General features: G+C 44.9%; 1 protein-coding gene across 1 annotated transcript in view; it reads right to left on the bottom strand.

Annotated features, from left to right (window-relative positions):
• LOC147032907 (RNA-binding motif, single-stranded-interacting protein 3-like) overlaps positions 1 to 23,833 on the bottom strand; it is a 192,516-nt gene that overhangs the window by 71,789 nt on the left and 96,894 nt on the right. Inside the window, exons 4-5 of the mRNA XM_085870933.1 lie at positions 18,089 to 18,180; positions 12,708 to 12,865 (exon numbers count right to left, since the gene is read on the bottom strand). Coding sequence (XP_085727059.1) covers positions 12,708 to 12,865; positions 18,089 to 18,180 — 250 coding nt within the window. The remainder of the gene's footprint in view (positions 1 to 12,707; positions 12,866 to 18,088; positions 18,181 to 23,833) is intronic.

The following is a 23,833-nucleotide window of genomic DNA, read 5'->3' on the forward strand; positions in this document are numbered from 1 at the left end:
GGTTTGAATTTTCCAGAAGGAAACAGCTGTTTCCCAAGGGTTTGAAAGCTGTTTTTTCCCAAGGTTGGAATTAATCGTTGTGCTTGGTCGACATTTGTGAATACATTTTCAGAGAGAGGGGCGAGAGAGGAGGGGGGAAAGAGGAGGGGGGAGAGAGGGGTGAGAGAGAAGGGCGAGAGAGGGGGTGAGAGGGGGGCAAGAGAGGGGAGGGAGAGAGGAGGGGGACAGAGGAGGGGGAGAGAGGGGAAGAGAAGGGGGCGAGAGAGAGGAGGAGGGACATAGGAGAAGGGGGAGGGGAGGGGTGATAGGGGGTGAGATGGGGGTGGCAAGAGAGGGGAGGGAGAGAGAAGGGAGAGAGGAGGGGGAGAGAGAAGGGCGAGAGAGGAGGGAAAGAGAGGGACGAGAGGAGGGTGGGAGAGAGAAGAGCGAGAGAGGGGAGTGAGAGGAGGGGCAAGAGAAGGGAGAGAGGAGGGGGAGAGAGAGAAGGGCAAGAGAGAGAAGGTGAGAGGGGGGCAAGAGAGGAGAGGTAGAGAGGAGGGGGACAGAGGATGGGGGAGAGAGAAGGGCAAGAGAGGGGCGTGAGAGGGGGGCAAGAGAGGGGAGGGACAGAGGAGCGGGACAAAGGAGGGGGAGAGAGGGGGCGAGAGAGAGGGGGCGAGAGATGGGGCGAGAGAGGGGGCGAGAGAGGGGGGCGAGAGAGAGGAGACGAGAGAGAGGGGGCGAGAGAGGGGTTGAGAGGGGGGCGAGAGAGAGGAGGCGAGAGAGGGCTGCACATGCTGGCACTCACCTACGGGCACGCACCTACCGGCCCGCACCTACGGGCCCGTACTAGTAAAATAGAATGACACATTGTGTGTTTGTTTATGATGCTACTCCTATGACCTCCCAATGTTAATCGCATCAAAACTTGATAGGATCATGTTTTGTTTTTGTTTTTTTTAACCATGATACATCTTATTAGGTATGATACATCATGATACATGATACACTCTCCCCTCCTCCTCGCTCACCTTCCCTGATCTCTCTCTCCACCACTACTCTCCCCTCCCTCCCCTCCCTCCCCTCTCTCTTCCCCTACTTCCGCCCTCTCTTCCCTGACTCTCCCCTCCCTCCCCTCTCTCTTCCGCTACTCTCCCTCCCTTTCCCCGTCTCTCCCCCCACACCACCCTTCTCTCTCCCTTCCCTCTCTCTCTCTATCCCCCTCTCCCTCACCCCTCTCTCTCTCTCACCCCCTCTCTCTCTATCACCCCCTCTCTCTCACCCCCTGCCGGCCATTTGTGAGTTGGTTGTAGCATAATGGCTGCTGGATGCAGCTGCCCTGTATTATGGTGAATTATCAGTGTTTTCCTTTTTTCCTAAAACCACCCTCCCCCCGACTCTCCCCCCGCCCCTCCCTTCTCTCTCTCTGCCACCACCTCTCTTTCTCTCTCCCCTCTCTTCCCCTACTCTCCCTCCCTCTCCCTGACTCTCCCCCTACCCTCCCTTCTCTCTCTCTCTCTCTCTCTCTCTCTCTCTCTCTCTCTCTCTCTCTCTCTCTCTCTCTCTCTCTCTCTCTCTCTCTCTCTCTCTCTCTCTCTCTCTCTCTCTCTCTCTCTCTCTCTCTCTCTCTCTCTCTCACCCCCTGCTGGCCATTTGTGAGTTGGTTGTAGCATAATGGCTGCTGCATGCAGCAGCCCTGTATTATGGTGAATTATCAGTGTGTTTTCCTTTTTTCCTGCCACCACCCTCCCCCCCCCATCCTTTTCCATCCTATGTGCTTTTGATGTTTTTGTTTTTCACTTTTCTACACCTTTGTCTTCGATGAGAGAGAGGATTGACAGAGGATCCATTCTAGGCGTGGTCTACCCGCTTTGCTCACGCTTTGTAAAGCTGTTTGTTTATAATTAATTTTTGTTATTTATTTTAGTTTGACATATTTTGGTTTGATACCTTCTTGTCCATGTCAGACAAGAAGGGTGTGAAAAGATCACCAGCATGGTGAACGCACGCTCTCAATGTGAGGCGTTCAGGGATTAATGCGGAAGCATGTGTTTGTGTGCGTGCCTCCTGAAGGAGTTCCTGTCGAGGACATTATCCTCGCAGTTGGGAATATTATTGGTGTTGAAAATATCCGTGCTGCATCATGCATGAAGCAGAAAGTGGTTGTTTTTCTTTCCAATGATGCACTGGTCGATGAGGTTGTGAGCACGGGAATAACCACAGCGGTCACTTCATGATGGCGTCGCCGATGTTAACTCTCGCGACTAGAGTTGTCATATCAACTGTTCCGCCTTTCATATCTCATGATAAGATTAGATCATGTCCGTGTTATCCAGTTATGGGAAAATGGTTTCCAGAATGTCTACGATTCCTCTCGGTTGTCGGAACGAACGTGTAAAACATGTAATGAGTTTCCGAAGGCAGGTTTACATGGTCCTACCAGACCGTGGGGACAATGCGGGACTCAACATCTCATTTAAAATTAATTCTGAGGACACAAATTATCAAATCCACGCAAGGTTACCGCAACTCCACCAAGTAACGTTCCTAATGATGAGGAAACTAGCGATATAACTAATAATGATATTACTTTTTCTCATCAAAATGTTGTCATGGATACAGAACTTAAATCGGCTACGAGTAAACGAAGAGCTCCCGATGACTCATCTGGTGCTGTTAAAAAGGTTGTGCTCGATATGGAGACCTTCACTGCAAACACTATCCAGGTTTCTGCTGGAATCCCTTCGCAGAATGTTGAACAAACGAATGAAACGGATCCACTGGAGAAGTGTAAGGGTTTCTCAAACTGTCCAAGAGTGTGCATCCATGACTCACACGGATGAGGTCGATGATTTAATTAAAGGTGTTAATGGATCCGTGAATGATACTCCATCGATCCAAGGACGTGAAACCGAGCAAACTGTGGCCCAAGATAATTACACCCATTTAGTAAATGAATGTATAAATGTGAAGCCACAGGAGTGTGGAATCAAAGATATTAATGTTTTTGAGGAAGATGGTGGGCAGTGTGCTGATGTTTCCCAAACCCAACACTCTGGGTACCCCCTGGATACTGGATTAACTGTTGAGAGTACAGACAAAACCGGCTGAGAGTACAGACCCGGACCCCAGTGGACCCGGACCCAGGGTTCCACGGACCCCAGTGGAACAATGTCTGATTTAGCAGAATCAGATGAGGAGATGGACATGACTGTTTTGTCACAGCTGATGGCAGATCAGCCCCAAATCCCTCCACACATTGTTGTCTCGTTTCGAAATGAAACTTGTGGACAACGGAATGTTGTAATCATTGATCACTTTCCTGATCTGGCTCCCTTTATTCAGACTGCAAAACATGCCACAAAAAAACTCCGAAGAACAAAACCTCACAAAGTCAAAGTTTCATTGACTTAAAAAAGTTATAACAAAGGAAGGGGCTGAGTATTTTCAGATTCAAACAAATCTACTACCAAATAATGAAAACACTCACTGTTGCAACAATTAATATAAATGGTGGTAGTGGTGACCCCATCTGCCAGACCCAAGTGAATAATTTATTCCAACGGAAGCAAGTTGATGTGATCATGTGATCCTCTTACAGGAAACTCAGATCACTGAGAAGGTTGAACATGACAGGTGCAGCAATTTTAAAGGTAAATGTTTCTTCGGTAACATGTTTTCTCTATCTGCTGGAGTTGGCTTTGAATGTTATCCAGAGTCCAATGGCGGTGAGCACCGTCGAGCCTCGTATGAGAGCTAACACACAGAAATGTACAACAAGGGGAGCAGGAGACAAGAGGGGCAGGAGAGGGAAGGAAAAACAGTGTGGAACAGAGATATGAGGAGATCTGTGGAAGAGAGAGGGATAGGGCGGGGTACACCGGCAAAACAAGATGGACACGACAGGGACTTTCAGGTCCTCACATGACAAGGACTTTCAGGAATGAAAGCAGGGAATTTAAAGGAAGAGGGTTTGGGGTGTATTTGCAGGGGTAGAAAAGATCATGGTTTTGGATGGGGGGAGATAAGAGATGGTGGTGAACAACTGTTTTGAAGACCTAGAGGGAAGAGTGGGATTGAAGAGAGTGTGAGAGTTTGTTCCAAAAGTGGGGAAAAAGAGGAATGAAAGAGTGAAGGTGAGCAGTGATTCTTGATTTTGGTAGTTTTACCAGAAGGGGGTGGCTGGCAGACCTTGAGCGCCCTGAAGAAATATGGGGGGGGGGGACATATCTCAGACACAGCAGGGGGGTGGGGTGAGGCCGGAGAGGAGATGGTAGAAGACAGAAAGACCACCGACCAACCTGCGGTGATTGAGTGAGAGGCCCAAAGACTCAGCCACGCCGCGGGAGATGCCAATGATCTCAAATGCCTTGATTTCCACAGCGTGAAGCCGAGAAAAGTGGGAGGTAGGAGCACCAGCCCAGAGGGGAGAGCAGTACTCCATCAGGCTTTGGATGAAAGCTCTGCAAGTGGTTAGGAGCTCAGGTGGGTCGAGGAAGGACTTTACACGACGGAGGATTCCCAGTCTGCGACTGGCTTTGGAGGCCAGGTTGGAGATGTGGCTTTCCTAGGAAAGATCATGGCAGATAGTGAGACCCAGAAGCTTGAATGAAAGGACTTCTTCAAGAGGATTGTTGAGAAGGTGGATGGGAGAGGTTTCCAGACAGTCCATTCATTGAGACATAGTGAGAGTGTGAGATTTGTCAGGATTGAAAGACATGTTCCACATGTTGGACCAGTTTGTGATGTTATCCAGATCTGCAGAGAATGAAGGAGCTGCTGCTTGCCGATCTGAGGGATGGCAGATGGTACGGCAGAGGGTGGAGTCGTCGGCAAAGATAAATAGAGGATTTTCCAGAGAGTCCGAGAGATCATTGATGAAAACCAGAAAAAGAACAGGGCCCAGAACGCTACCTTGAGGAACTCCAGCCTGGACAGGAAGAGGGGATGAGAACTCCATTAAGGGCCAACACGTTGACTGCGACAGGACTCCCCCCCACTCTCTCTCTCTCCTTCCCCCACTCTCTCTCCCTCCCTCACCTCTCTCTCCCTCCCCCCCTCCTCTCTCTCACCTCACCCCCTCCTCTCTCTCTCCCTGCTCACCATCACCTCTTTCTCTCTCCCCTCACATCTCTCTCTTCCTCACCCCACTCTCTCCCCTCACCTCTCTCTCCCCTCCCCTCTCCCCTCCTCCTCCCTCTCGACCCCTCTCCCACCCCTCTCCTCTCTCTCTCCCCCTCACCTCTCTCTCTCCCCCTCAGATCTCTCTCTCCCCCTCTCTCTCTCTCTCTCTGCCCCCTCACCTCTCTCTCTCTCTCTCTCTCTCTCTCTCTCTCTCTCTCTCTCTCTCTCTCTCTCTCTCTCTCTCTCTCTCTCTCTCTCTCTCTCTCTCTCTCTCTCTCTCTCTCTCTCCCTCACCACTCACTCTCTCCCTCACCACTCTCTCCCTCACCACTCTCCCCCTCACCACTCTCTCCCTCACCACTCTCCCTCACCACTCTCTCCCTCACCACTCTCCCCCTCACCTCTTTCTCTCCCTCACCTCTCTCTCCCCCCCTCACCTCTATCTCTCCCTCACCCCTCTCTCTCTCTCTCTCCCACACCTCTCTCTCCCCTCACCTCTTTCTCTCTCTCCCCCTCACCTCTTTCTCTCCCTCTCTCTCTTTTCCCCCTCACCCCTCTCTCTCTCCCCCTCATCTCTCTCTCCCCTCACCTCTCTCTCCCCTCACCTCTCTCTCCCCTCACCTCTCTCTCCCCTCACCTCTCTCTCCCCTCACCTCTCTCTCTCCCTCACTTCTCTCTCCCCCTCACCTCTCTCTCTCTCCCTCACCTCTCTCCCCTCTCTCTCTCTCTCCCCCTTCCCCACCTCTCTCACCTCTCCCTTGCCCACCTCCCCCCCACTCTCTCTCCCTCTCTCCCTCCCCTCTCTCTGCCCCCCCTCAGTATTCCTGTCAACAAAGTGACTGTAACAAATTAAATAATATTTCCATGTGGATGCATATTATAAATATTATGACAAATTCGTGTTTGAAATCGTGATCTGAGAAAACTTGGCATCGATTTAAGTGGAGCCATACTTTTGCACCCCATTGTATATCCAGAAATGAGTTCTCCTGCAGGAAGACACACCTACTTACACCTCCAATGTTGAGAAGGCAGTTCCAAGGGATTGAAGATTTTAAGTGCTACTTTCATCCACAATATTCTCCCAATTGCTTAACTCTGAGAAATTTACATTTCTTCCAAGAAGAAAACAAACCTCTGGGGCCAAGCGATGCCGTTAAGGATGTCGTGTTGGAGGTTTGAGACTTCTTGATGGAAAATTCGACTGGAAAAAAAAAGGACACTTGCAACACCTGAGAGTTTGCAACACCTGAGCCGACGATGTTTTGTTTTTTTGGGGATTATGTTGAAAACTTTATTCCAATTTCTCTGCTTCCTGGTGGACTTAAAACTTCCCAAGCTTGATGCAACACTTCAGCACAAGAACATAAGGTCATCTTCATCAGCGATGTATTTGAAGTTCATCTTCATCAGTTATTAAAATAGCTCAGAGAAGTAGCATTCTCACGTGTGAGCCGTCCATTCAGGGATTTGCTCCCCGAGTAATAAAACAAAATATAATCAACGTTTGGTCCAGTGTGAGCAGAGGGCACCATATCGTGGAGCACTCCGTCGTTTCAAAAAGGATAAGCCAGCCGTCTCGACAGCAAGCAGGGAGATTGCTTAAAGGTCATTGCGAATAAGTTAATAAATGTTAACTTGGATATGGACGTGCATGGAATGTTTTCGATTTCAACGGATTGATTTCAGCATCATGAAACAACAGAATGCTAGATTCTGCCAAGCTTAATGTTGTTTCGCCTCGACGAACAACATAAACAATGGATTTCATAAATTAAGGGTAGCTAAGAGAGCATTAATAGACGTCAGACATTAATGTCTGATGTGCGGGATTAATGTCTAATGTGCGGGAGCCCTTCGTCAGGGCAAAATAGAGAAATATGAGTAGCGGTCGGATTCACGATATATATTACCTCTCTGTGCACTGTCATTCCCAGCAACAAGAGGCATTAGGCATTCAAACATTTTTTGGGGGGTTTGCTTTGCTATCAAAGACCCCATCATTGAAACTCCATTTTGTTGAACTGAACTTCTTCGGTTTCTGAAGTGCTTTTGGTTGCTGGTGAATTCCCACAAGCAAACCAATGGGATACGGGATGGTCTTGGGTCCTAAAATGGGTCAGAGCTAAATGGATCCTTCTGTTGGTCATACTGCGGAGAGGAATAAACTTTGGATCAGCAAGATGGTCATACACCAGAATCTTTTGGCCTCTATTTATAGACGAGTGCATGGGTTCAATATCTTGCAGCAGACAAGTGTTTAGGCAAGTTCATTGATTTTGTCATTTCCTTTCATGCTGCCCGTGATTTCACACGGGTGATTTCAGATATTCCGGTCACCTTTATAGAACTGAATGCCATAATCAAAGGCAATAGCCTTGCCACCGCTGTTCATTCGCGCAGTTATCCGTTATATTCATCCTCTCATCCTGCCAACTTTAAAAGGTCTATTCCACATTCTCAATTTCTTTGGCTCCACCAATTTGTTCAGCGATGATTCAAACTTCAACTCAAAGTCTGAGAATATATGTTAATTTTTTGACGAGAGACGTCATCTCAAGATCATTTGTCGCCGCTGCATTGGACCATGCCGCCCACAACGTTGATAGAAATACATTCTTCGAACCTTCTGAGCCAATGGCTGAAGACAAAAAAAAATCCATTTACATTGACTCACTATCCCAGTAACCTCTCGATCAAGGCAATCGTTCAGAGAAACTTCAAGCTGAAACTGCCTTGATTTATCCCCATAACCGCCTCATACATTTATGGACATGACAAGAATTTTCAAAATTCCCTGGATAAAGGAACATTACCTTTTGACGTACAACCGATAACTTATTAAATGTTCACAAAGTGCTGCGACACCTGTGCCTTTCTCAAAGCCACCTCGATTTGAGGACCAACAGGGTCAGTTCAAATTACTCACCAGTTGAGTGCACTACACCGAACATTATACTGCACTGACATGCTCTGCACCAACGTCCTTACCATCAGCCACAATCTCTCTTGGGCAAACGAAGTACAAAGATGACCTCCAAAGCAATCCGCCAAACTGGGAATCCTCCCATCTTATGCCAAATCTTTCCATGGCAAACTGAAGTTCAACGACCTACAAGGCCTTCGTCCGCAGTTCAGTGGAGTGCTGCTCTCCAGTTTCGCCTGGCGTTCCTGCGCATCACTCCTTTCACATCTTGATGCTGAGACCAAGGCACACAAAGTCATCGGAATATTCCACGTCCAAGCTGAAATTCTCTACATCACAGAGAGGATGGTGTCCCCTCTGTCTTCGACTTCCTTCGAGCTGGTAATGTACCCTCTGCCCTTTCCATGCTTTGTCCTGCTCGACACTTCCCAGCACCCCAGCGTAAGTTTATCCAGGCTGCATGGATTCTGACATCGACCCACTTCTCGTGAAACTCTTTAATCCACAGCTGGGTAGCTAACCTTCTCCTCACGTCATTCCCCACGTGTAATCATCTGTAACTACCCTTTATTACACACCCCAAATCCCACCCATTCCTTTCCAAGTACACAGCAAACCCTTAAATATTGTGGGTTTGACTATTGCAGGTATTGACCGATTGCAGGCAACCTCTTGTGCTCTGATTTGGTTATCGCGGGACTTCATTTCGACCGATCGTGGTTTTTGAGCCGAGATGAGTTATCGTTTGCGTCCGTGCGTACGATTATCTTGCATTATGAGCCTTTTTTTTGTTTCTTGCACACTGTTAATAATGGTGCTGAAATGTAAAGCGATGGACAAATTTAAATGATTTGTTAGATCGGTTAGCTGGAGGTAAAAGTGCGCTATCTGTGGGATGCCCGCCATTATGGAATAGATGAATTGACTGCGCGGTATGTCAGTAAAAGTGAGTCAAATATCCGTGCAAGTGTTTCCGCCAGCACTTAAAGCGAAAAAGTGTCTTCCAGTCCCGTGAAGGCCGTGATCCTGATAATGAAAGGATGAAAAAAAAGCTCTTTAATGTTTGGATCGAGGACCAAACAAAGAAAAATGTGCCTTTGAGCGGGACTGGTGATACGGGAGAAATCATTGCGCATTTACCAACCTTTCCACGAGGCACCTGGGGCCGAAGACTCGAGTTCAAACATGGATGCGCACAAGTTCCACAGCAGCATGGGCTGGTTTGAGAACTTCAAAAGATGATTCACCCTCAATCATGTAAATTTAGGAGGGGAAGCAGCATCAGCTGACCGCACGGAGAAGTACCTTGCGCAGCTCATGAAACTAATCGAGGCGAAGGGATTTATGTCAGAACAGGTCTTTAATGCCGACGAGACAGACTTATTGTGGAAGGAGATGCCATCTCCGACCTTCCTGTTCAAGCAGGAAAGTTCAGCTCCGAGGCTCAAGGTGGCTAAGGATTATCTTACACTTCTCCTACGTGGAAATTCAGCAGGCAACTTTGTCATAAAGCCAATGTTGCTCTTCCGATTGCTGAATCCTGCTGCCCACTCCCCACTCCCCACTCCAACAGCAGCAGCATCATCATCATCATCATCATCATCATCATCATCATCATCATCATCATCATCAACATCCACAGCTAAGTCATGTGGTTTATATTTATGGCAGAGAACGTAATATTCTTACCCTCACCCACCTTGGTGTTTTGGAATAAATTAAAAAGGTAACTCTTGTGTTTTTGTTGATTACCTCCACCACCGAAGGTGAAGGAGGTTATGTTTTCACCCCTGTCTGTCTGTTTGTCTGATTGTTTGTGTGCACAGGATATCTCAAAAAGTTGCAGATGGATCTGGATGAAATTTTGTGTACACGTTGGGTGTGTGACAAGGCGGAATTCATTCAATTTTGGTGAAGATCCGAATCCGGATCTGGATACGAGAATTATTTAATTTTTAAAGAGATTCTTCACCGTTGAGAGATGGGGCCAAAAACGAGAGTATTGTACAGCATGATGTTTCAAAAATGTGTCGGGCCCGATATGTTCTCGTGGATCAGGCATTACATGGTGGAGGTACGTGCTCTGCCGAGTGCCCTTCTAGTTTTACACTGGATTTACTGTATTTAAATGTATATTTCAATGTTACCGTGCTTTATATTTATTTTACATCCTTATTAGCCACAGTTGGACGTAGTCCGAAACGGCACCTGATGGATATGGTCTCGATTTCCATGTCTGTGCACGTGTCCGCAACCATATCTCAGACACGTACGGATCGATTTTATCCGTACTTGGCACAAAGACAACACATGATGGTGTAAATATGCATGTCATATCATTTTGACATCAGATCCAAGATGGCCAACTGGCGGCCATTTTAGTTGTAAAAAAAAACAACAAAAACCCGGCGTTGAACACGTCCTCAACCTTTTCTCAGACACGCATTGACCAATCTTTTTCCGATTGTGACGTGTTTATTTTTGGCTGCTGCTCACCTTCCTCTGTATTTTCTCGGAGGCCAGGAACCGAATGCCCTTTTCCATTGACCTTTGGTTTTAACTATTGCGGTTTTCAGGATCACGGAATTTTCCAGGAACGTAACCCCCACGACATTTTCGGGTTCACTGTATTGTTTTTTTCCCCATCTCTTCCATCCACCTTTCTGGTTTTGTTCCATTGCTTTTTCATCCCCAGGTTTTCCTTCCTGCTCTTTCAGCCCTCTACCTGTTATATTTGAGCTTGTGTCCAGCTTATTAACCTCCTGTGTTTTATTTTGTGTTCTAAATCTTCTATCTTCTATGAGCCTCGGCAGGGGGGAAGACCAGATGATAGTTCCCATGAACACTTATTAGATTTGAGAAATAGTATGGATGTCATGAAGCAAATGGTTCAATCCTCCAATATTCCCAACCATTCAATCCAAAATATGTCTACCTGTCAAATCTATCTTCCCCATGGCACTATAGACACAGAAAGATTCAAATAACAAAAATATATTTAAATACTCAGCACATGAGCATCTGAAAGGATAAATTAATATTTTAATATACAAATTTGCAGTCGTTGTCTTATCCAAACACAACAAATCAATATTTTCATGTTTTTTTGTGTTTGTTTGTGCTTTTTTTGTGTATAATATTGTTTTACGGCCAAACCCGTAGCACAGAGAGACTCCAAATTTAACGTGTAGGTACTTCAGAACGGGGTAAAGATTTAAGCCACAATACGTTGGCCTTGATGTCTGTTTTTGAGGCCAAAGGCTGCTATAAAGTGTATATTTGGATGTGGGGTCAGGCGGTGCTGCCACCAGCCCAATGGCAGAAGATAACCACGATGAGGCCAATAACTCCACAGATTTTCTATGTCTAACACGTCCCAAAACCACCGCCGGAATAGCTCACCCAGCAAGACAGCGCTGGGTATCCTCTCTCCCCCGCCAGGAAGCCCCTTCAAATATGTATGTACATGTATATGTATGTATATCCATCCATTGAGACCATACTCTGTGCAGAGTATTGGTGCTGCCTAAGCAGTTTCGGCTATTGGGTACAATCCTGGATGGGTCCCCATTGCATCCCAAGCCCACCACCCTAACCATTAAGCTAACACCAGGCATATATATATGTACATATATATATATATATATATATATATATATATATATATATATATATATATATATGTATTTTCTTGTTTTTGGCCCCCTCTCTCAATGAAGAATCACTTAGGAAATATTTTTTAAAAATTGGATCCAGATCCAGATTCGGATCTACTCCAAAATTGAACCAAGTTGTCCTTGTCATACACCTAATCTGTCCGCCAAAGTTTCGCCCAAATCTGTCCATACATTTTTGAGATATCGTGCTGCATATCATATTTGGCCCTATCTGTCAGTGGTGAAGAGTCACTTGAAAAATTCTCATATCCGGATCTGGATTTTCATCAAAATATAAGCAATTCTTCCTCATCCCACGCCAAACCTGTCCACCAAATTTTGTCCGAATCCATCGACAACGTTTTGAAATATCCTGCTCACAAACAAAAAAAAAAACCAAACAGACAGGTGATAATATAATCTCCGTCCACCTTCGGTGGCGAAGTATTGAAAATTACAGGGAAAATGCAAATACTTATGTGGAAGATATGAAGTTATTTTTCCATACAGTCTCCGTCAACTGCAATGCACTTTAACGAGCGCAAAGTTCCGACTCTTGTTTTCCGGCGTCCCTGCGGAAGCAGGCTGACCACTTCGAGCTCGGCTCATCTTCAATATCAGTTTCCCCGCTCTTGAAACACTTTGCCAAACATCGAACGGTGCTCACATCAATGGTAGAGGAACGTGTTCTGTGTGTGTGTGTGTGTGTGTGTGTGTGTGTGTGTGTGTGTGTGTGTGTGTGTGTGTGTGTGTGTGTGTGTGTGTGTGTGTGTAAAAAAAAAAAAAAAAATATATATATATATATATATATATATATATATATATATATATATATATACATATATATACATGTAATATCAAGGACATGATTGGGATGTAGTGTGTAAAATGATAATTTTGCTCTTAATGGCAGTTGAAGGTTTTTAGGTCAAGGGTCATTACATGGCGTTCATCAGTCGTGCTATTGCAATGAAGAATTATTGTTGCAGAAAACAATGGCAAAAAAGTAAAAATTCACCAACCGAGCAAAGCCAACACCACGGCTGGTGCCATTGGAGTCTCGGAGGATGCGAGTCGAGACCACGTGGCCGAATGGCTTCAGGAGATTCTCGAGCTCCTGTTCATCCACAGATGGTGGCAGGTTTGACAAGTACAGGTTCGTGGGGTCTTGCTCTTGTTGCTGGTTAAATAAGACACAGGAATGCAAGAGTCAGTTCAGAATGCACTGCTGACTAGTAGTGGGGCAACTTAGCTAAATATAGCATAACAATTGTGCGTTTTGTGAGGAAAGCACCAAATTTGGCACACTAGTAGCCTATCATATTATGAACAGATTTGGATATTGGGCCATCTTAAAATTTTTGATGGCAGTGGAAAATGGCTGCCACAGCCATCAACGGCTGAATTTGAGATGGCCCAATATCCAAATCTGTTCATAATATGATAGGCTACTAGTGTGCCAAATTTGGTGCTTTCCTCACAAAACGCACAATTGTTATGCTAAGTTTCCCCACTATAGTTGAAACCTCAACACAGGTGCAGATGTTCTGCGTTGTAAAAGTTTCCTGTGGAATTTGTTTGCAAACTAGTTTTTTGAAAAAAAAAAATCTTAAACTGCCGTGAGACGAGAGAAAATGAGTCACAAAGGTGCGATGCAAGGGTGGAGATGCTTATTTATATTTATTTATTTATTTATTTATTTTTAAGAAAGAATGCACAAAATGAAGAAAGAATGCTTTTTTGTTGTTCATGTCTTTGGGAGTAAAATAGAAACTGCTTGCTTGACAGAAATAATGAAATAAAAACATGTTCTGTCCACGTCACGTCTCAACCTTGTAAAAATTTGGCTCGGGGTCAATTTATAATAAGAAGCACCGAGACAGAAAAAAAAAGATCAACATCAAACCATAATATTACCACCCAAATCAAAAGGTAAGCATGCGACGACTACAGAGAATAGCAAAAAAAATTTAAATTAACAACCTTAAGCCTAAATGAAACCAGCAAGACTTTGATGGCAAAACAGTTGACAGAAATCAAGACGCGAGTAAGAAAGTTGAGACATGAATAAGACATTCAAGACGTAAACGAGCAATCATTTCTTCATTTATGAATTGCTTTATTCTCATCAGGTGAAGTCGCCACAACCATGCCAAGATCTCCCAGAGTTTATTGCACTCCAGCAGTCGTCCGGCTCATTCCGGCGCAGGTTTTTGGCGCGTCTTTGCAACTTGCCCATCGGGCACGGTGCCGAGGCGGATTCTTATTTGTAAGATATAATGAAATAATAAACGTGCACACGATTGCAGAAACATGCACGTAATGTGCACTCTGTACGGAGCATACCTCCGCCGGGCTGAACATTTTACGTTTTGTATCCCACTGATTGGCTGTATGTTTGCTCGGTGGTGGCTAAATGGTTAGGGTGGTGGGGTTTGGGATCCGAGTAATGAGTTCAATTCCTGCTTGGCTGTTGAATTAATACCAGATGGGGTCGACTCAGCGTTGGCATCCTTCTGAGGTCGGCAAAATGAGTACCAGCTTGCTGGTATCCTGTGTCGGAGGGGTGACCCATCCAGGATTGTGCCAAATAACCCAGGAGACTGCTTCGGCAGCACCGACGCTCTGCACGGAGAATGGTCCCGATGGATGGATGGATGCTCGGTACAGAGTATGGTCCCAATGAATTTTGGATTATAATACCTATCCATCCCTCAATGGTGAAGAATCACTTGAAAAATTCGAGTATGTCGATCCAGATCCAGATGTTCCCCAAAATCGAATCAATTTATGCTTGTCACAATCTCAACATGTCCGCCAAGTTTCGTCTGAATCTATCAATAACTCTTTGAGATATCCTGTTCACAGACAAACAAACAGTGGTGATAACACATCAGTGGCAGAGGTAACAAGACTGAGTGTTTTTTTATGCTTTAACAGAGTGTGTGTATAAACAAATTACATGTATATATATGTATGTATATATATATATATATATATATATATATATATATATATATATATATATATATATATATATATATATATATCTTCTTCTTCTTTCGGCTGCTCCCGTTAGGGGTCGCCACAGCAGATCATCCATATGATCCGCATAGTGATTTGGCACATGTTTTACGCCGGATGCCCTTCCTGACGCAACCCTTGTCACCTCTTACAACACAGGGATATGGTACACCTATTTTAACCGGGGTATACACAGGCCCAGTACACTGGTACTCACTTCGCCGACCTCGGAAGGATGACAGGCTGAGTCAACCCCCTGGTGTATTAATTCAGTGGCCCAACGGGGCTTGAACTCAGGACCTTTTGGATCCCAAGCCGCTGCCCTAACCACTGCGCCAACACCAGGCTCTGTGTTATTGCGCAGTTTCGGCTATTGGGTACAATCACGTATTGGGTACTATTGGGTACAAGTTTCGCAACACCACTGTGCCAACGCCAACACCAGCCAACATCATATATATATATATATATATATATATATATATATATATATATATATATATATATATATATATATATATATATATATATATATATATATATATATATATATATGTATCATAAATATCTGTGGAAAAATTACATGCCCAGGTGAGCTCAGATATGGGAGCATGTGCCAGAGTAGCGCATCGCTGCGTCCACTTTCCGCCGGTACTCCAAGGGGCCTCCGTCTGGCCTTCCACCAGGCAGATGCTTGGCCCATCCCCATCTCCTTCAGATGCCGTTCAACCTACTGCAACCACGAGGCATGTGGTCGGCCCATTGGCCTCCTCCACTCACTAGACTCCCTCGCTGAGAGAATCTGGTGAGCAGGATCAGCATCAGGAAAACGAGCCACATGTCCATACAGCCGCAGCTGACACTCACGGACTATGCAGGTAACAAATCTCATTTGAGTCTCTCTCAGCAACTGCTCGTTGGACACAAAGTCTGACCAGCGTTAGCCAAGGATTCTCCAAAGAGACCTGGTACCAAAGGAATTAAGTCTCCATCTCAGATCCTTGGTCAGAGTCCAAGTCTCGCATCCACAGAGCAAGATTGGAAGCACCAAGGACCTGAAGACTCAGACTTTCGTCCTCCCGCACAGGTACCGGCAGCGCCACACCCCATTATCCAGAGAATCCATGACTCCCCAGGCCCGACCCAGACGTCTATTGACCTCTGACTCACAGCCAGCAGAGACCTGAATATCACTGCCAAGGTAAATTAATCTCTCCATGACGTCAACATCCTCACCACAAACAGGCACAGACAGGACAGCGGCATCTAAGATGTCATGGAAAGCCTGGATCTTAGTTTTGACCCAGGAAACCCATAATCCCAGCGGCTCCGACTCCTCATTCAGCACGTCGAGGGCCCCAAAAGGATATCTGAGGTCTCCGCAAAGATGACTGCATCATCTGTGAAATCAAGGTTAGAGATCTTGACATTCCCAAACGATACACCGCAGCTTGATCTCTCTGACAACCTCCCTAAAATCCAGTCCATACAAGTGCTGAAAAGTGTGGGGGCCAGTACACACCCCTGACAAACTCGAGTAACAACTGGAAATAAGCCTGAGATGGTACCACCACATCTCACAGCACTCTCAGTATCAGAGTAGAGCTCAGACATCAGATCGATCAGTTTTGGTGGCACCCCACGAAGACCAAGAATCCTCCAGAGGACATCCCGATTCACTGATTCGAACGCTTTACAGAGATCAACATAGGCTGCAAGCAGCCCCTGCAGAAACTCTCGTCTGCATTCGGTGAGGACACGAAGAGCAAGGATACGGTCAATCGTTGACCTCTTTGGTGTAAAGCCTGACTGCTCTGGACGCTGATGCTCAAGCAGATGGTGGCGAACCCTATCAAGAATTATCCGAGCAAAGACCTTGCCCGGCACTGAGAGCAGCGTCACCCCTCGGTAGTTGTTGCAGTTTTGGCGATCACCCTTCCCGCGTATTTAGCATGCTCAGATCGTGTATTTAACACAGACCATCCATAATTACATGCCCAGACCGGGTCGAATCGCTACAATTTAACACAGGTGGAGGCCAATTAACTTGGCATGTGATTTTGAAAGTGATTGGTTACAATTTACAATTGTTATTATAAAGGGGGGTGGACACTTATATTCAACCAACCAAGATATTCCAGTTTGGTATTTTTTATTAATTTTCTGAAATTTGTAGAATTTGTTTTTCACTTGGAAGTTGTGGGCTCCGATCAGTGTGACCAGTCCTTGGCTTTTTTCACAAGATCTTGGCTCTTCGTTGTTCACCTTGGCGTCTTGGTTTTCTGTAGGTTTTCTTGGCGTATAGGTTTTCTGTTATCATCGCTTTTCCGAAACCTTGTGAATTCTTGGCTTTTTTCATCGGCTCACCTTGGCATTTATGAAAATGAGGGGGTGGTCACGCTGGTTACGATGTGTAAATAAAGGTGGAACAAGTCTGATTTAATGCAATTTAATTCCAAGCGATAAGGCAACAAAAGGAAAAAAGATTGAAAGGGGGGTGTTGACATTCTAGAGGCAGTGTATGTATTGATATGTGATCGTACACATATTGCACATGTCATATACACACATTATACAAGACATATGCATGACATATGCATTCATGTTATGCGTGACAAATTGCACGTGCTACATACACACGCTATACGTGACATTATACATAATAGAAGCACCCGCTCCCTCCAGGAGTGGCTATCGGAGTTATATTATTATCCTTATTCAAACGTGAAATTCAAAATACCTCTCATCGCATAATTCAAAACACCTCACTGCACTGCAGAATGTGGGGACAGGAATCCTGCACTGTAAATCGTAAACACTTGCAATACCCTGTCCCACCTGGAGTGGCGCTACACGATACACATTTACATAGAGACTTTGCATCCCCACCCCTCCAGCCCCCCCACCCCCTCAAGACCACGGGCAAAGATAAAAATGCACTAATTGGGGACATGCTGATCCTATGTTCCAGCAAGCCTGGATGTAATCGGCATAGAGTTGTAGTCACGCGACAAGCACACACACACACACACACACACACACACACACACACACACACACACACACACACACACACACACACACACACACACACACACACACACACACACACACGAACAGTTGCCCCCAAAACCAAATATTATACTCGTATCAATTTCTCCAGAGCGAAGATGGAAATATTCTCGCGGCAACAGGAATTTACAAATGAGTGCAAATTTCAACACAAATTATACTGCAATCTTCACCGAATTTGGCTTGAAACGAAGCATTCCTTCATAAACGAGAACAGATCATTTTTCTCCCATTAATTGTGAAATGAACTGGAAAGTCAAAGCACATAGCAAGGACCATTCATACAATTGTTGGTCGAATTGCCTACCTTGGCCATCTGCGCTTGAACACCAGCTGAGCGCAAACACATCACAGCTTTCTGTGCAGCAGAGGGAGAGTCAAAATCGACAAATCCATAACCTGGAGGGTAGAGGAGGTGGAGGGAGGGAACACATTGATTTGTACACACCAAAAAATATAATTTAAAAAAACCTCAGTGGAGACCAAATTTAACTTGTTAAGCTGAAACGACATGGCTATCTGAAATAAGGGTGCAAATTGGTATGGAGAACCAGTCTATAAATGATTACAGACAAGTTTACATTGGCAAAAAATGGCTTTAAATATGTGTGTGACCGCAACTGACTCCAATACAGGCTGGTACATGTCTTGTCATCGACCAAACCGGATGATCCGGGTCTCATTGCGGGATATTGTGCCGTTCTTCGATCAAGGTCACTTCCAGTTGATCAAGAGACTGTGGGTGGACTTGGTGACCACAAACATGCATCCTGAGAATGTTCCGAGCGTGTTTAATTGGATAACGAGTCGAGAGATGAAGAGCACCAGTCCACGAGAGTGATGCTGTGGTCCTGAAGTACCATGTTGACAATGGTGTGGATGGGCAGTGTCATCCGTAAAGATGAAGTTTGTACCATGTTGTTGGACCAGAGGGAAAACTGCAGGCATAATGACTTCATCCACGTATCTGACACCAGTCACAGCATTACTCCGAATGCTGACATAATTAACTCTTTTGCCAACTTGAATACCAGTCCCTAACATCAGGCGTCCCCACCGAGCTGATCATGCTGCATTGTGGCACAATTAGAAGATCGCTCGCAACTCTGTGTCCAGGTTCCAAATCCATCGTTAAAGTCAAGGCTCAAAGAAAAGAGCATGGCACAAATGGGACACCCTCTAGTTCTAATGCTGTGCCACCCATTGCATGCACTGCTGCACATGACGCTGCGTTTGAGGGACACAAAGCAGTGGTCTTCTGGACCTAATACCTTTTGCAGAAAGATTGCTCCAAACTCTTTTCACTTAAAGTTGGATGGCCAATTGCTCTTTGCAGGTCATCCTGGGGAGATCCTGCTTTTGGAAAATGGCCAAATATGTCAAGAGTGACAAGATATTGATCTTTGAGATTTAAAGTGGATGTTTAAACTTGGATGAACTGAATGATGTCTCTCCATGAACTGGATTTGCACGCTGATAGTACTTTGTTCATGCCCTAAATTATGACACAGCAATGAGCATTGTACTGAGGAGCAACCGCAGCCTGTGTCTCTTGTCCTCCCCCTTGAACCATCCTGATGGCATGAGCCAATTCATTTAGTGTTAAATGATACCAAGCCATTCTCAAAATAACTCGGAACAAATGTGTAGCAAATTTATCGAGGGTAATGTCATGGGAGTTTGCAGGCGTGTACACAAATTCTAAAGGAGATGAGGTTTGCACGTCAATTTCCAGGAGAGCTCAACCCAAGCGACGATAATTGTAACGTTACCTGTTGCATGTCCAATTTCTCGATCGGGATTCTTTCTGTAATAATCATGATTTGCACATAATCAGTTGGATGGCCTGAAACTAAGACTAAGAAAATTTTTGAACTGTGAATCTGTAGTTTCTTTCACAGTTTAAAAGTTGTCGCTTAATCTTTAGAGAGGAGTATACATTTCTCAACCGCAAGCAAGTGCAAATAGGCTTAGCTGAACATAAAAGGCAGGTTCAAACTCTTCACCGAAGCTGGACAGAGGTGATGTTTTCACTCCTTTCTGTCTGTTTGTTACTTGCGAAAATCGAAGATTTTTCAAGTACCGTATATTGGTTGGTCGGGTGTGTTGGGTGGTCGCTAGAGTACCCTTATTCTCAGTTTTTCCATCTGTTAGTATGTTTGTTTGTATGTAATGAACAGCTCTGGAGGCCAGAGGAGTCAACCGATTTTGATGAAACTTGACAGGTACGTTCATACCAGGATCTAGTTGTATGCTTTTGAGCACCGTTGCTATGGATGCCACCGTTACTTAGCAACGGGACTTTGAAATTTTTGAAAAAATCCTAAAAAATATATTTTTTTCGAAAACCAAAAATCGGCTTCCAAGCTTTTATGCGCACTATAATCAACCTCTTTGTCAAAAATTTTCAGCCCGATCCGTCAAAAACTGTATGACTAGTATGAAATTATGCAGCGACCACCCATGTCGCCTACCGGCTTGTTATACTTTTAGTTTGTCTGTTTGTTTGTTTGTTTGTTTGTTTGTTTGTTTGTCAATCATCTACAGATGGCATTTTAAAACCGATCTTCACAAATGGTAAGAGTTCGTCAGAAGCAAGAAGCCTATTCATTTTGAGGTCAAAAAGTCAACGTCAGCCAAAGATCAACAATGTTGTTTAATTACTAAAATCATCAATTTTCATCTGAAATCGAGTTGAAATTTGAAGAGGATTTTCACATCAGGTCAGTGGATTCAACCACCAATTATATATTTTTGAGGTCAACATAGGCCAAAAGGACAACATCGGCAAATTTCTAATATTGTCAATTTCCATCCGAATGATTTGAAAGTTGCAGAGGATTTGCATCTCAGGTCAATGAATTAGGCCACCAATTATTTTGGAGGTCTTAAGGCCAAAAGGAAAACATAGGGCAGATTTCAAAACCGTCAATTTTCATCCGATTTACTTTAAATTTTAAACGGGGTTTGCATATCATGTCACTGAATTCAAGCACCCATTATTTATTCTTGAGGTCAACATCAGCCAAAGGTCAACAACCTCGGTTGAATTTTTTTAATCCTCAATGTTTCATCCAATTGACTTGAAATGTGAAGAGGATTTGCATAACAGGTTACTGAATTCAACGAACAAGTACTTTTGAGGTCAACATCGGCTAAAAAGGACAACATCAGCCAAAACGTAGACATCATCTAGGCAAGATTTCTAAAATTGTCAATTTATATCTGATTGACTTGAAATTTGAAGAGGATTTGCAGATTTGTTCATCGAGTTCAACCACTAATTATTTTGAAGGTCAAATTTGTTTGATGGATTTTGCAAGTCTCGTGCTATGCATGATATTTTTCTTGTTTGTTTGTTTGCTTGTCTCGGAGAAGGATATCTCAAATGTGGATGGATTTCGATGAGATTTGGTGGAGAGGTTGGGTGTGTGACAAGGACGAATTGATTCGATTTCGGGGAATGTTCAAATCCGGATCTGGATACAATTTTTTTTTTTTAAGTGATTCTTCACTATTGAAAGATGCGGGCAAAAAACTATATTTAGTATGACGTCTCAAAAAGTTGTAGACGAGTTATGACAAAACTAGGTGGATGAGTTGGTTAGGTGACAAGAACAAGCCGATTCGATTTTGGTTAAGGGTCCGGATGCAGATCCGACCTATCAGTGGGATACAAAATGTAAATTGTTCAGCCTGACGGAGGTATGGACTCGACCAAGTGCCGTTCTGTTTCGCCAAGTGTCGTTCTATGAGTGATTTATGATTTGTCTGTTTGTGTACAGGATATCTCAAAAAAATTCTGGATGGATCTAGATGAAATTTTGTGGGCAGTTTGGGTGTGCGACAAGGACGAATAATTGTTTAGATTTTGGTGAAGATCCCAATCCGACAACTAGAACTTTTTATGCGATTCTTCACCATTGAGAGATCGGGCCAAAAACGATATAAAGCACAATATCTCAAAAAGTTGTGGATTGATTCGGATGAAACTTGGTGGACATGTTGAGTGTTTGAGAAGGAAAAAAATTGTTTTGATTTGGGTGAAGATTCGGATCTGGATCCGGATCTGGATACGATAATTATTTAATTTTTAAAGTGATTCTTCACCCTTGAGAGATAGGGCCAAAAATGATATTGTTGCAGTTCTGCAAAACCACAACTCCTCTGAAGCAATGGCATCCAACATATAGCGATCATAAGGCAGTTATCTCAGCATTCGGTTAGTTAGTTTCACTTACTTTACTTCCCTTTATTTCACACACAAGTCTGCCAAGAATGCACGCAGATTAGTAAGGCTACCAGGAGCGTCGGGAAGACATGGTGCAGCAGCCGCCTCTTTTGCATACGTGCGCCATTAACCATTAACCAACTGATGCCTCAACTCAGACCCTCAACATGCTCACCAGGATGCTACAACGCTCACCATAATTACTATAAACCCCTCTTAAAAATCCCCACAACAACCTACGCCCAACCTCTTCACCACAATCGCCTCAACCACTTCCAACATTTCAACGCCTTTACTGCAGACACCACAGCACTTCCCTCACCTCACTATAACCGCCACAACTGCCATCAGCCCCCTGGATGCTCAGTCTCTGAAGGTGCCGGAGGAACAAAGGACATGCGAGCCAGGGTGTTTCGTCATGTAACATGAAGCGCAAACGTATGCTGGAGTTTGTTCAAAGTCGTACGGGTATCTCCAGTATTTCCCTAAATATCCATGCTTGAGCGGAGTCCAGCACATATTCATGGCTGGAGAGGGCTCACGAACACCCTCGGCCAATGTTAATTGCTGTGTTGCATGGCCAGGCTCAGAGGCAACTGAGGCCATTTTCAGTTCTGGAGTCTGGCGGGGTGGGGCGACTTCTCGGGGTGGCATCTACGCACCAATGGGGATGCTCGGAAACACCTACAGGGTCGTTTGATCCACTTTTTGGCTCCTCCCTTGCTCAGGCTCTATAAAAGAGAGAAAATCAGGCTTGATCATTATCTTTTTGGCCAGGGTCTCTTCCTTCATCCAGTCTCCGAGCCGAATCCCTCACCGAGCAGAGCGCAACGGAGCGGAGAGGGCAGTGCAACCAAGCGGCACAGAACAACCAAACGAAGCGAGTGGGGTGTAGCGAGCTGTCACCAAGACGAGCAGGGGTCATCCCCGGGTCATCGGCGCTCAGCTTTGGCTGAGTTCTGCAGCCAACATTCATAACACTTGCAGACTTCTCATACGTCCCCGTTAAGCTGTTCTCTCACACAACTTTTCTCAATCTGTGTCTCGTTCACTCAAAGAACATGACCAATTTGCACCTTTCACACCTTTCTCTTACCTCACGCTGCACTGCATCTGCACCTCCCACTCACACACCATAGACACCCTCCACCCCCAGTTTTCTTCTCTCCTCCCCTTCCGGAGCGATTGGGTTGCGCAAGTGAATTGACCACACCAGGTACAATGAAGTCGTCTAAACCTCAACGGTTTCCCCTCCTTCTGGGCTACCTCTGATTTTACGTGTGTGTGTGTGTGTGTGTGTGTGTGTGTGTGTGTGTGTGTGTGTGTGTGTGTGTGTGTGTGTGTGTGTGTGTGTGTGTGTGTGTGTGTGTGTGTGTGTGTGAGAGAGAGATGGCATCTGTTATGTGTCGCATAAGTTAAGACTGTATAAGTTTATCAGGGTAACTCTGCACTGGGTCTTCTTTTGTAAAGATTTGCATTTATTTTACCACCCCGACAAATTCCTTGCTTTCCCCTGCTGTACATTTTTGCGAATAAACCCATTACTGTGCCACATATTTTTCCTCGCCTTGGAATAAATTGCTTGTTACCCTGTGCTCATGGGGCAAAAAGCGGGGTTAAGTGAGCGGTCGCGTACGTTTGCCGTATATACGTGCATACGTATGTACGTGTGTGTCTGCATTTTACAAATTCATTTTCTCAGCAACTGTTAGTCTGATTTTCCAAATAAGTGCACCTCCTCCTGTAGAGTTTTTCATCATAATTATGCAGACACATCATCACACATGTCATCACACACACACAATAACGTCATCACACACA

This window comes from Eptatretus burgeri, chromosome 2, assembly GCF_056783735.1.
Source record: "Eptatretus burgeri isolate ZD-2024b chromosome 2, Ebu_testis_v1, whole genome shotgun sequence".
NCBI lineage: Eukaryota > Metazoa > Chordata > Myxini > Myxiniformes > Myxinidae > Eptatretus > Eptatretus burgeri.